The 14,462-nt window shown below is 39.1% G+C and overlaps 2 protein-coding genes across 2 annotated transcripts in view; one reads left to right on the top strand and one right to left on the bottom strand.

The window, feature by feature from the left end:
• The window catches only part of LOC306743244 (voltage-gated potassium channel subunit beta-2-like), a gene marked incomplete at both ends in the record, with an annotated part of 43,395 nt that extends 41,111 nt beyond the window's left edge, over positions 1–2,284 (top strand). The window contains 4 exons of the mRNA XM_079225746.1: positions 504–598; positions 1,095–1,215; positions 1,460–1,548; positions 2,195–2,284. Of these exons, the coding sequence (XP_079081872.1) occupies positions 504–598; positions 1,095–1,215; positions 1,460–1,548; positions 2,195–2,284 (395 nt within the window). The remainder of the gene's footprint in view (positions 1–503; positions 599–1,094; positions 1,216–1,459; positions 1,549–2,194) is intronic.
• Positions 2,285–7,858: 5,574 nt separating this feature from the next.
• dedd (death effector domain containing) lies at positions 7,859–13,486 on the bottom strand (the record flags this gene model as incomplete). The annotated part of the gene is made up of 4 exons (XM_079226179.1): positions 7,859–8,542; positions 11,953–12,087; positions 12,222–12,326; positions 12,922–13,486. The coding sequence occupies 4 exons, from the start codon at positions 13,484–13,486 to the stop codon at positions 8,136–8,138; spliced, it is 1,212 nt and encodes a 403-aa protein (XP_079082305.1). The 3' UTR covers positions 7,859–8,135.
• Positions 13,487–14,462: the final 976 nt, after the last annotated feature.

The raw sequence follows: 14,462 nt of genomic DNA, 5'->3' as shown, positions 1-14,462 counted from the left end.
TATCAGTATTAGCTGGATTATCTTGAGTAATTGGGTAATGTTTTGTAAATGTTTATTATTTTTGCCCTTTGAATTTTAAATGATAAAATGGCTTGCATTCTGACCACTCAAAGCACTTTACAGTACATGTTATCATTCGTCCATTAACACACACTTTCATACACCAGATTGAAGGTGCCACCTGCTTTATCTCTGAGCCACAGCCACCCACACATACATTGGAGAAAAGGCAGACATCCCGACGGCTGATATTTCCAAAACTGGGAAACTCACACAAAAACAATCTAGATTGATAAATGTCTTAGCAGGCAAGAGGGAAATATCTATTTTTGATTTTGGGGTGAACTGTTAAGTTATATTTGAACTGTATCAGCTTGAACCTGATGCTAATCCAAACCTCAAAATTCCCCATATTGTAAAACGTCAATAAACTGTTAATAATTGAACACAGAACACATTTGCGTGTGATTTGGTCAATTACAAGGCCTGTTTTGGGAATGCAGGCATTGGAGCTATGGCATGGTCTCCATTGGCCTGTGGGATCCTCTCAGGGAAGTATAAACATGGCGTTCCCTCTTATTCACGTGCCTCGCTTAAGGTAACTCACTTTTCCCACTTCTCATTCTATTGTGTGTGATCCCTGTACCCTGACTAACATCCTACTTCTGTTTCCATTCCCTTGCACCTTTCCTAATCTTGATCACAGTGGGGACAGAAAAGCCCCTCAGAAAGTAAACATAATAGAAAGCAAGCAAATACATTTGAACATTAAATACATTTTTCTTTTACAAATATTTTGTATTGCAAAAAATGTCACTTATGTTTTAGCCATGCAGATAGTTATTTTTATTTTTTTAGGTTCTGAGATATCTGTCTCTGGGAAGCAACTTGAACCAATTGAAGGCAAGAGTTTCTTGACTCTCCAAATGTAGTTGTTTTCCTCATCTAAAAACTGCGGTTTACAGTTAACAGTCTCCTATTGTGACAAAGACAGTTTAATCTAAAAAATGACATAGGTCATCTTTTGTGGCATTCAGGTTGGTGTACACCACCAGCCTTTAGCCTTGAGCTCTGTATTGTGCTGTGTGCAACAGGGTTATCAGTGGATGAAGGACAAGGTCATGAGTGAGGAGGGACACCGTCAGCAGGTGAAGCTAAAAGAGTTGCAGGCAGTTGCTGAGAGACTAGGATGCACTCTGCCCCAACTGGCTATTGGTAAAATAAAACTGTGTTGCTCTGTATATTTGTCCTTCATATCCTACCATATCTCACCACAAATGAGAAAACCACATTCACAAAACACACAGCATGTATAAATACTTAAGGAATTAAATATACAACGTAACTACACTTGCACAAATACAACCTGGTGTAATTCCCTTGCCTGTATTGTTGTCCAAATGACTTCCCTCTTTGCCTCATCATAAAAAATGTCTTACTTTGCTGTAAATGTCCACAGCATGGTGCCTGAGAAACGAGGGAGTGAACTCTGTTCTGCTGGGAGCTTCCAGAACTGACCAACTGATGGAGAATATCAGAGCAATAAAGGTCAGACAGCATATTATTCATGTTATACAATCTTGTTTATAGTTCCATAACCACAGAAAAACGTACAAAACACGCTTGGCTTTGACATGCTTTACGTCACTTTCACACCTGTTATTTGGTACCAACCAACAAAATATATTATCCATTGTTGCCTTTAAGTTTTGGTCTTTAAACCGATGTGTAAACCAATAGGCATTAAAACCAAGTCGTATTCACCCACAGCTTCAATTCCCAGACTTGATTGCATTGTCAGGTGCTTTACACTTCAAATCTCCAATGTCTGCACGTTGACTGCCTCCGCAACACCCAACCAACATCCTCTTCCTTGCATCCCAGTGACCTCAGAAAGAAAGAAACGGCAGCATTAATAGTCAAGACAGCTAATGGACCTTGTATGCTAACAAGTCACATTTTCCCAACTATTAGTCTATAGTCTTCTATAGTGCGCCTCTTCAGTCCAGCTGTGACATTTAACCCACTAAGGTCTGGGGCTTATGGGAAATTGTGTTCATCAAAAGGCTAAAACAGATATATTGAATACATAACAAATCTATATATTTTTGTATACATTATATACTCTCTGCAGTGGAAGTAAGTAAACAGTCTGAGCAATTACAGTAATACTTTCTTTTTTTTAATTCCACAGGTTCTTCCAAAGTTATCGCTATCCATTGTATCTGAAGTGGATAACCTCTTGGGAAACAAGCCATATAGTAAAAAGGACTCCAGATCATAAAAGCACCAGTAATGCTTATGAATGAGAAACAGCAGCACACATGGGCAACTTTTAGTCTGACACATGTTGAATAACAAGCCAAAAAATGTGGGATTACTCATTTCACCAATTAAATACACAATTGAATTTCTTGTTCATGTTTGCACTTATTGCCACTTAATAATATCAAGTCCTACTATTCTGTATTTATTCAAGTCGTTTGAACATCAACTTCAAGGAAACAAAAAAAGAATGAAACACAGTCGGTTCTAATGAGCACTGAAGAAAGCTCTTCACTGTCTACAGTGTTGCCTCAGCATGTCGCAGAGTGTAACTTACTGAAGGAAATGCTGAGCACCAAACATTAGTATGATGCATCAGCCCTTCAGCATAACAACAGATATGTTGAAACACTGTTGATACTGGTGTTTGGGTTTAGTTATAACCAGTCCTTTTCCAAACACTTGTATTTGTCTTGTCACAGTTTAGGCATTTGATTATAGTAGCATTATTATCCTGTAGGTCAATTTATAGTTACTCTAATTTAAGTAATTCATGTTTGATTTTGTGAATGTATTTGTTTTTAAGTGAATTTTACATGATGTGTTTTATTTTTGTTAAGAAAAGGTTTGTGTTAGCCATCACAGGTGGGTTTTTGAAAAGAGGGTTTTATTTACTCAAAAATGAAGTAAACATTTTACAGCACATGCAGTGAAGCTCTGGGCCTATAAACGGGGTTAAGTAAACAGAACTAAACTATACAAACGTAACATAATCTGAATCTCACAGAAGAGACCAAACTGACCCAACAACAAACTAAACACAAAAACAAGGACATGCAGGAAGGGTTGGCTGCTCAGGACGCTGTGCTGGCTGCAAAGCACAAGATGGAGGAACGGATGTCAGGACAAAGTTAAGGCATATGTAGACCTGATGTAACACCCTTACTCTGGCAATACATCTTTGTTAACCCACCTATGTGTACATGTATGACGTGTTGACTCGTCTACATTTGTATATGTTGAATATAATATTCCATGATGGAAAATAATTGTCTGTTTTTCCTCATTACTATAAATCAGTGGATAAAAAAAGTAACTAAATGGGCATAAATATAATCTCAACATTGGTTTGATTTTATATACACTCTATATATCGTCCATAATTCTTACAGTATGGTATACAATAACACAATGATGAACGTTTAAAATAAACAGGATGTATTGAGAAGAAAAATGAATATATCAATTTACTTGATTAGCAGTTTTCTGCCAGAAATTCTCCCTACCTTATTTGTGTTGCTTTTTGCTGTAGTCATGTTTTTCTATTCTTCCGAGCTGTCACCATGAACTGCATTGCCTTTCTGTCCTCTTCCCACTGTGGACTTTGTAGTCAACGTATATACTACTTTAAAAGAGACCCAATCCAAAGTTACTGGCACAATAATAATAATTAAAGTAAACCCCTCAATAAAACGTAATGAAAAACCCAAACTAAATTATGTTTTGATTGAATCGGAGTCATTGTGACTGCCCTAAGGATGTGTCTGCTGCAGCAGATTAATTAGTAAATTAACGGACAGCAAAGTCTATAAATACACATGAAAACACCAGCACATTTTCATTATTTTGTGTAAAGTTGGATCAATCTGACTGAACAGAAGATGAACAGTCAGATTGCTCTAGCGACATGCTGGATCAATCAGTAGCAGTGGTTAGCCAAAGCTAATTTTGATTATCATATTGAATCATTTCAGTATCCAGTATTCATGGCATAGAGAAACATAGTAATGTTTACTTGTATTGGTCAACAACTCAAGAGGACTACCCACCAACAGACATTCAAATCTATTCAAGACCCGTATAAAATTGGTTGCCTGGATTTCTCCTTCCTTGTGTCTTTCTCACACCGTTAGTGGAGCAAGAGGTGACTGAAGGGAATGAGGACACATGTCTAAGAGAAATGAGATTCACCCAGGACCCGTCTAATGTTAATCATCACACACAGTTTGAACATGTATCCAAACACTCCACAAGGTTTGGGCCAAATTCCTAAAATGTTAGTGCAGCCCAAGAAAAGCATTGGATCAATGAGGAAAGCATCTCGTTTAGATACGTCTACTATATTTTCCTATCTGGAAATTGTAAAGTGTTTTGTGCCAAAAGATTTGTTTTCACCTGTTGCATGGAAAGAAATGTAGGACTGGGACTTCACAAAACCCATCCATTTCATTTATTAACAGTCCTACTTGTCTGTTTTCTGAGAAGCAAAATGTATGTAAGAAAACCTGACACCCAATAAGGTATTTACAAAAGCACTGTGAGTTTCAATGACATTTCTGGTTACAGGTACATGCACTTTTGCGTAAGCGACAGCTGCATTTGACTAACATAACATACAATCAACATAACATACACCAACCTATATAATAGATACTAACTTGTAACCTTGACATGAAATTCCACTCGAGTAAAAATATAAAATGTAGGCCTACACTATAATTCACAGTAATAGTGGCCTGTCAAACATGACTTATGTGTTTTGATATGTACTGTGAATGGTGCGATAGAAGAAAAAAGGGCATTTTAGCAGGAAGAATATATTTGGTAAAAATATACACTAAACCTTTAAAAGGGTACACAGATTTTTTTATGTCAACCATTTGGCTATTTGCACTGAACAGAAAATAAAAATTGTTAGCATTAGAGACTGGCATTTCAAATGACAATTTACTAAAGTGACATTCAGTCTCTTATCTACGTCTGTTACAAAATTAAAAATAATCTCATCACAAAACAGCATTATGTTTCGTCTTTGATGTACTATCACTGAACATTTCCAAACAAAAGTACTTTGAGTTTGCATCGAGTCATAACCAGTCCTCGAACTAGAGTAATTTTTTAAAGACACAATTTGGAGAATTTGAAAATGTACAACTGTGGCGCCCTTTGCCATTGGTGTCGACTCCATTCCATTATACCTAGGAATTGTGTCAACATTGGACAATCACACATCACGTGATTTCCCATGAATGTGAAGGTTCAGTGCCGGAAATAGTGTGTCCTTTCTGCAGCTATTCAAAAGGGTGTAAAGCGATAACAGGTGTGTGTCCATCTAGGACACGAGAAATTCCATCACGTCACAGACATTCAATTGACCTGTGCCTGTTTATTAAACGTAACCACAATCATTCTCTTACCATAGGATATTAGCTGCTGTGCTCAGATATTGGGCATACAGGGCATAGTCAATAAACCCAATCTAGGATGTTTTAGGATCGTCCAATACGTCCAGTCTTGTCTGGTGATGAGGTTGGTTTACTCATGTTTTTGTGAAAGGTTGCTCTTGGACACAGAACAGAGATTGCAGCCTACAGCCAGTTGGCCGCCAACATGTATGGAAGTTTTGCACCTGAATGAGAAGAAAATATCCAGCAGTAATAGTCTGTTTCATAATCCACTAAATATGAAGCAGAAAGATTAACATAAAAAACAAGCCACTGTCAATCCAATTAAACAATGTTGACATATGCTTTGAATAAAATGATATAATTCAACATATAATACATTATTAATAAGCTTGTGATAAGGGCTGACATGGAGACATACCACACAGAAACTACTGCCGCCTGTTGGCCACAGACATCTCAACGGCACATAACTGACTCTTGGCTGTGTCTGTCGGGACCTTTTCATGTTGTGCAGCTCACACTGCAACGCTAATACAATAAAAGGGTGAAGTTACTAAAAAAACAAACACACTGTATGGGATGAATGTGTACGAGTCCATATAAGCTGCTGAATTTTTTACAGCTAAACAGATTTTCAGATTAGTTGAGTTTGTATATCAACAGCCTTGTTAAAATCCTGCAGCCTGGAGAAAAACAATCCCATTCAGCGGAGAGTACAGCAACATCTGCAGCAACTGTGTGAGACTACCATGATGAAGCAGCATCTTTAATCTCCAATCCATGCCATTAAGATGTTCGGCTCCTCTGGAACTATAAAGGTGTGCCCGATAAAGTGGTCACTTAGTGTATTTCATGACTGCATCCAATATGTTGTCAGTAATACTGTTAACACTGGTTTGTCACAGGCACCCACCAAATCTAATTTCGCATGTTAATCCACGCATTACATGGATACCAGTTAGCAATCAATACTACACTGTAAAAGTGATATTCTGCCATTAGAAGCATATCAATGTTCTAGACAGGCACACTGCATTGTTGTAGGATAACCATGCACCTTACTGGTATACACAGTGCTAGTTTATACAGTTTCAGAACCTTAATAAAATGATCCCAATTCGGTTTGTGAATTAATTAAAATAAAAAAAGATAACCCTTTATTAGTCCCACAGCGAGGAATGCTTTTAGAGAAGCCACACCTCTTGACAAAGAAGGATGTAACCCTGTCCTCCCTAGGGAGAGACCTGGTTCCTCCATCACGGTCAACAGTCCGCGAAGCGACTGGATGAGGAAGTGAGTGCAACCCTTGCTTATACCGCCTTTTAAGCACGTGCACCGACCTACATCCTGCTCTACCAGGAGACATGACATATCCACAGAAAAGACTGCTGAGGATTTAATCTTAAATAAGATGCGCGCGCACACACGCGCACACACAAACACACACACGCGCACACACACACACACACACACACGCACGCGCACACACAGGCTGTTGAGTTGTTATTGAGTGTTATTTCAAAATTTGGAAACAATGTCAGTGTTACATCAGGAGAGAACCTAAGTGATACAGAGAGTGAGCAGAAGTACAGGCTGACAATAAAACTGCCACTGATTTGCAAATCCAAACCAATTTAAAACACCAGTGAATTACTCCGTTTCACTGCATAGGATTCAACACATTAAAACGATCCACAAAAAATTCAACTATTGGCAGTGACTGGACATTTGAAATTTCACATTAGGCCAGAATTACAGCTGCTGGTAACAAGCCATATTGCAAAACTAAGAATGTGTTGAAACAAAGCCAAGACACAAGGATGTTGACAGTGACCACATGTGAGCCAATAAAAACCTAAAAACCATCTTCATCTTTACAGACAAGGGAAGTCTGGAATTCTTGAGAAAGTAGGATAATAAGCTGAAACGAATAGAAAACCAAATTGTAACCTGAAGGCCTTTCCACACCGTGGCCATTTTTTTGTTGATGGTGCAATTAATTTGAATGTCAATTTGATTTCAACTGTTGTTTTTGCTATGGAAACTTTCACACATAATGCAAATATTAAGTAGCAAGAAAGCAAAAAATACTTTTTTCGAAACAAGGTTGATTCTTCTTAGCTTTTGTGCTGTAAATAAAGGCATCGACCAATCAAGTTGTGCGGAAGTATTCCGATTTTTGTTGTTGTTAATCCTGGTGTGTAAAAGCCTCAATTACGGTCTGTGCCTTTCTATAACATACAAACCACTCCTCATTGGGTTAATCCACTCAATATGTAATGTACCTGAAAAAAATTACGATTTTGACAAGAAGGTACAGCTCCCACTGGGAGTAACTTTTCAGCAATTTTCCTGTATTGAAATGAACTGGACTTTGAACAAGTTGTGAAGATCATCTATCATTTGACTTAACAAAAGTGTTTTAATGAGCAAATTTACCAGAAACAAGAAATTAGTTAAATTCAATGCACGCATTAATGAGCATCCTCCTCCGTGAAGAAAATTAAATCACCTTGCATGCTACGCTTCAGGGTGCCAAGTCAATATCCTATGACCTTAGCTCTCAAGGAATCAATGCGGTGTGTAGAAGTCCTTTAGCTCCTTTCCGGCACACACTTCAGGCACCTTAAACGACACAACCACATCTCACCCGTCTCCTGTGGGGAGGCACAGCAGTGTTGTCTAAGATAGAGTGTCTTTGGTAGCTCCTGGTGGGCTCCCTCCACTTGTGACCAAATTACGGAGCAGTTTACGTCGACCAGCCTGGTAGTCCTCCTCATCAACATTGACCAACAATTTTATAGCTTCGTGGCCCACGGCCTGTTTTAAGGAATCTGTGATAAAGACCCCTTTAAGGGCCTCTAGCAATGACCCATTGATGTAGTCCCTCCAGAAGGCATCCAAGTAGGTGAGCTCAGAGAACTTGATGTCACAGATGATGGAGCCCAAGTCTCTGGATTTGAGAATAGTGTTTGCCTGGTTGAAGCGCTCAAATTGTCTCTCCACTGCCTCTTGCTTATTGGAGAAGACGTTGCCCTGAAGTGCAGACTCATGCTGGCAGTATTCAGCACGAACCCGGAGGCGGATATCTAAAGAGGAGAGCACAAAGTCAGAGAGGAAAAGATACGCTGAGACCCCTACTTTGAATATTTGAATAGGACAAGAACAATTCAGCAAACAAATAACAGAAACATTTTACGTCTGAAATGATTCCAATCATAGGGGAGCCATAGCTGGCAACCAGCATGCATGTACAAGGCTGAAGACTCAAGGCGGGGGTATGCTAGAAATGAGCTAGTTTGTACCAATTGTCTGATAATGTCTTCAGGACAAACTGTTCAAAGCGGTCACACAACGGCACACGCTTTCAGACACTGAAAACGTACAGCACCCTATGGCAACGTCGACACAAACGCTGACCTTTATATGCACCGTTTAGCAGTGTGTGCTGACAAGTTTTCCTATTGCTCAGGACAGGTTGCAGCCCAAAGGATGTACCAGCAGCTTGCACACCTTCTCTTCCACTCCTTTGTCTGTCTCTCTCAAACATACACACAGTGCTCAATCTTTGTCTCAGTCCTCTGTCATCCCGACAATTGTGTTACTCACTGGTTCTCATTACTTATTATTAGTCGGATGGGTGCAGGGATTAAAAAACCCTGAGCCCCGAATCACTAGCAGATAATGTCAGGTAAACATGACAGGATAGAGAAACGAACATGGCAAACTAACTAAAAGAGAAGGGGAGAAAGAAAGATAGGAAAAGTTAAAAGGAACAATTGAAGCAAGCAAGGAAACAAAAAGGGATGAAGAGGACTAATAAGGAAAACAAGCGAGGGACCAAGGAAGCAATTCCATTTCAGCCCTCTGAAGTTATTGTTGGTGCCCAATTGTGTAACATTCATTTCAATATTTAATGATGTTTTGGAGTGTTGGATTTTAAGTTATTTTCTATTCTAAATGTGTATTTTTTAGCAAAGCAAATATTATTTAGGGGTGTGTAAGCAAAGACATAAAGTTAGTCGGATAACATTATAATAGCTTTTTGAAATAGGGCCCTGGCAGGATGTCCTGCATTGAGAATTACGAAGTGGCTGCCTTCATCTCTCGAAAAAACTCTGAAGGGTGTCCTCATGGAAACCCTTTTCATAACAAGCATTGCACTTGGTGGATTTTAAATGGCCGCCGATTACATCAATGTGGTGGCACTGTAATAGGCATAGAGACAGAAAAAGAAATAGAACTGGGAACATTAAGGATACTTAATGAACATTTAATATCCAGGGATTCGCATTGTAGACCCGGTCTATCCCTGTAACAATGTGGCCACAATTAAGTACATTGAATAAAAGCACACACACACACACACACACACACACACACTTTGCCGTTTATCTCTTGGGCTTTCACTCAAAATATTCACAAAAATCATACCTTTTCATTGAAGTAAAATTATTAAAAATATATATAATGTTGACAATAAATACATATTTTGTGCCACAATTATTACAACCCCTAGAAAATCTCATGAATAATATCTAACGGAAGTATAATTCCAGTCATAATTTACATGTTTAAGTTCACCTGTTTGATTAGAAACTCTTAAGTGGTCAACCATGACTTCCTGTTCGACTGGGTATATATAAATATGAGGTGATGCAGGACAGATTTCCTTTGTCATTCATCAAAGACCTGAGAACACAGTGACAATGTGTTGAGCTGCACAAATCAGAAAATGGATATAAGAAAATCTCGAAACTGTTGAAAAATACCCATTTCCACTATCAGGGCAATACTTAAGAAGTTTAATGCGTCAGGAGATGTTACGAATCAGCCTGGAAGAGGACGTGTTGTACATTGATGGTGTTCGACTGACAAAAGAATCTCCAAGGATCACAGCTGGAGAATTGCAGATGTTAGGCGAGTTTTGGGGTCAGAAAGTCTCCAAAACCACCATCAGACGCCACCTACATCATCACAAGTTGTTTGGGAGTGTTGCCAGAAAAAAAAGCCTCTGCTGTCAATCAAAAACAAACTAAAGCTCCTACAGTTTGTCAAACGTTACTGGGACTTTGAATGGGATCGGGTTATATGGTCAGATGAGACCAAAACAGAGCTTTTTGGCAACAAACATCAAAAGTGTGTTTGGCGTCGACAGAAAGAGCATCCAGAGCAGTACCTCATACCCTCTGTGAAGTGTGGTGGTGTTTGATGTTGTGGGGCTGTTTTTCTTCCAAAGAAACCTAAAATCAAACCTAAAATCTCCATTTACTATTCTGATTGAACCTGCTCTAGCTCTAAGCCACAGCTGCCTAAAACTACTATGTTTGTAGAATATATATATATATATATATATATATATATATATATATATATATATATATATATATATATATATATATATATATATATATATATATATATATATATACATACATACATACATATATACACACACACACACACACACACACATATACACACACATCGTAGTATATATGTAGTAGTCCAGCCATGGTTTGAGATTATTCCAATTGTGTGTCACACCTCTTTTTTTTTGGTCATGGGTGCCAAGGATACACCCGCGTGTAGCTAACTGCTCCTCCGGCTAGCCTCCTTGCCCCTCACACTTAAAGATACATTTTAGGAGGGGGAATTTCCATCAAGATGGAACAATTACATTGCTTCCCAGTTCATAAAGTGGAGGATTAAGCAACGAGGAGGTCCAACATTGAGAAATGTAAAGTTTTGTGATTGCATCTTACACATTTTTTACCCTATTGTGTTGACAAAATCTGTCCACTGATAATAGTAATAGTAGCAATAAAACCCAACTAAAAAAAAACCCCCAAAAAAACAATAAACCAAATGGCAACTCACGCGCAGACTGAGATGGTGATAATAGTGTTGCAGCTGGTAAGTACACTTCTATGTTTGCACTCTGGTAGTAAGACAACTTAAGTGGACTGGGTCAGGATCTGTCATTCAATGTGATTATAGGCACCAGTAACCAGGTCACTCACGTTACATTTACTGTAGCAACCTCATCTATTTTGTGTTACTTTCAGTGTCTGTCGGAATTTGTGTGTAATCATTTTAATTATGAGTATCACTACGTTGTATACTACTACTAGTCTTTGCATCCACCTGTTCCTGTGTTACTTTCCCAATCTGAAGTCATGGTCATGCACATGCGTACTTGTAGAAAGCCGGTTACACGTACATTGCAGAGAAAGAGGAAGTGCAGGAGCAATCTAGCTGGAGAAATCCCTTTTCCCTAAACCGTGAACTATAATTAATGAAACGGTTTCTCGTTACAATTATATATTTTTTTAAATCAGCTTACTGAAACAAACAACCGTAACCTGGTAACTTAAGGTCTGTAAGTGTGTTCCTGGATTGGTCTAAGTCAATGTAACTAGCCTGGCCAATTCTTTTACGCCATTATTCTCTTTGAGGGCAAAATGATGATCCCTCTTCATGATGCGTTGGTTTTTACCACATGTTTGCTTCTCTCTGCAGTCAGCTGAGGAATGACTTCTCCGTTTACGGTTTTGTACAAGAGGAGTTGGCTTTGTTCGAGGAGGTCCAACATGGGGTCCTGATGGGGAACAGCAAATGACTGGCTGAGGACCTGGAAAGTGACATTAGTTTTAATGTTAATCAAGATTCTGTATCACGGTGTGCCGTTACTTACATTCAATAGCTGTATTCATCAATATTCTTAGTCTTATCCTGCAGAAATGAAGAAGAGTAAAACACACACACCTGTTCTTCTGTGAGACACAGTGTCCTTGCTCTGCACCGCTCCTCTTGGTGAAATGTAGCGCACTGATGTTTCTTCCAGGTACTTGTCGACAGGATCTGGGCAAACTGAAAATAACAGTTGATTTCCTTTGTTATCAAAAAATACAGTGCTAATCATCACATTCAAACCAGTGGAATACGTCATACAGAAATGCAGAGAAGATGTTGCACCAGTCAGTTTTACATGAACGTTAGTTTCGATCAATTACACACCAACATGTTTATCAATATATATCAGTATGGTTTTCTGATCATCACCGATGGCTCAGCCTCCGGGGACAATTTGGGGTTCAGTGTCTTGCCCAAGGCCACTTTGGCGTGCAGACTGGAAGAGCCGTGGTTTGCTCCAACTCTGAGCTGCGTATCAAATAAAGCACTGCCTAAATTGAATTGGGGGGGGCGGGTCATCTTTTTATTTACTCACATTGGCACAAAGTGGTGATTACTGTATGCATTTTAATTTGGTCTTTGATGCATTTTACATCAAAGACCATTGGGTAAAAAGTTATCCCGAAAGCTTTTTTTCTTATTTCTTACACTCAGAAATCTGCTGATGCTCAACCGATAGAGGGCACAACGTGAATTCTTCAAGAGATGTAAACTGTGCATTATTTATATATTTAAAGCCTGGCGTGACCATAGTGATGACTGCATTACTCACCAGCCTGCCGTTTCCTGAGGGTGACATAAGGCAATAGGTCGTGGCGGGTGATAATCCTTAGAAGCTGGAGAACATGTCGGAAGTTGGTCTCATCACAACGACCTTGGCGCTCTAGGGCGAGCAGGAAATCCCGTCCACTCCTGATGCCACCACGCTCATATTCGTCAATCACGTCAACAAACAGGAACGACAGTACCCTGACATCCCGATGAGTTAGCTGGGCTCCGACTATGTCAAACATGCGGTGAAGTGAGTAAAGCCCATGGGAATTGTCCACTGCTTCCTCGGGCCATGGCTCGAAGCCCCCGTCTCTTTTGGACAAGCGGGAGTTGGTGCAGGAGGCTGGAACGTTCCGGTTGGTCACTTCTCCGCTTGCTGCTGCCACACCTGAGCAGCCCGGCCTACCCGTCAGAGCTCTGTGATCCAGAGACCCAGCGGTTGCACTACTGTGACTTGAGTCCAGCTGATTGGCCTGAATGTGAGGTCGGGCCTGCTGAGCAGAGGAGTTCTGGGCAAGCTGGGGAGGAATAACAGCATTGGGAAGTTGTGGCTGCTGCGATGTCATCTCAGGGTCAGATGATAAGGGTCGCTTAAATCCCCACAACTCCTGCTGTCTTGGTCTGCTCCAATTGATGAGCTATGTACGGAAAGTGGGAAATCACATATGATTTTACAATCGTGGCCATCAGCATGTATCAAACAAATGTGCAGGGATTTCCACAGTTTATTATAGAGGAAGTAAGCCACCTCGGCTAACATCAGAATTTAAAGAAGAGAAACAGAACAGAGTCTCATAAAACAGAAGATTACTTCTATTTTATGAAGGAGGCAATTGTGTAGGCTAGGGTTGGATGATATCACCATATATATATATATATATATATATATATATGGTGATATCATATGGTGATATATATATATATATATATATATATACACACGTTGAGATACATTTGTCAACTAGCAGCAATATGTTTTATATTGGGGTATACCTTTTATATAAAATAGCCTAATACAGCCAGATATATATCTTGGGAATGGACAAATCAATGAATGGAAATATGCGATGCTTGAATGATTTTAGCATGATTTTTTTTACAATAGCAGGATTAGCCAAAAACTGTTTTATCAGTCTAATACAAATGTAATTCATATTGTAGGAAATTAAGTAAGTCTGTACAAAAATAACTCTATACAATCCATTGCTGTGTCAAGTATTTAACGTCTCAGTCTTGCAGTAAATCCACCAATTTTACTTCCAGCCAAGGACATGTGAATTTATGTATCTCACCTGAACTACATTAAAGAGTAATTGTTTTTTAAGATATACAACAATATTACTGTACATTGATGAAACTCCCCACTACTCCCTACATAACAAGAAGCAAGTTAACTCCATATTGAGCAGTACATTGAGATTTTGAATAGTTGTGAAGATGCATCTTTCGGCTTCATTACTGACGGGTGTAATGTTGCATAGCTAAAATGAAAACACACAACCTAAAAATGAAAACACTCAAATAAAATGGTGAAGAGCAAGT

This window comes from Taurulus bubalis, assembly GCF_910589615.1.
Source record: "Taurulus bubalis genome assembly, chromosome: 11".
Classification (NCBI taxonomy): Eukaryota; Metazoa; Chordata; class Actinopteri; order Perciformes; family Cottidae; genus Taurulus; species Taurulus bubalis.
The sequence above is the reverse complement of the archived record's forward strand: the minus strand, read 5'-3'. Positions and strand labels throughout refer to the sequence as shown.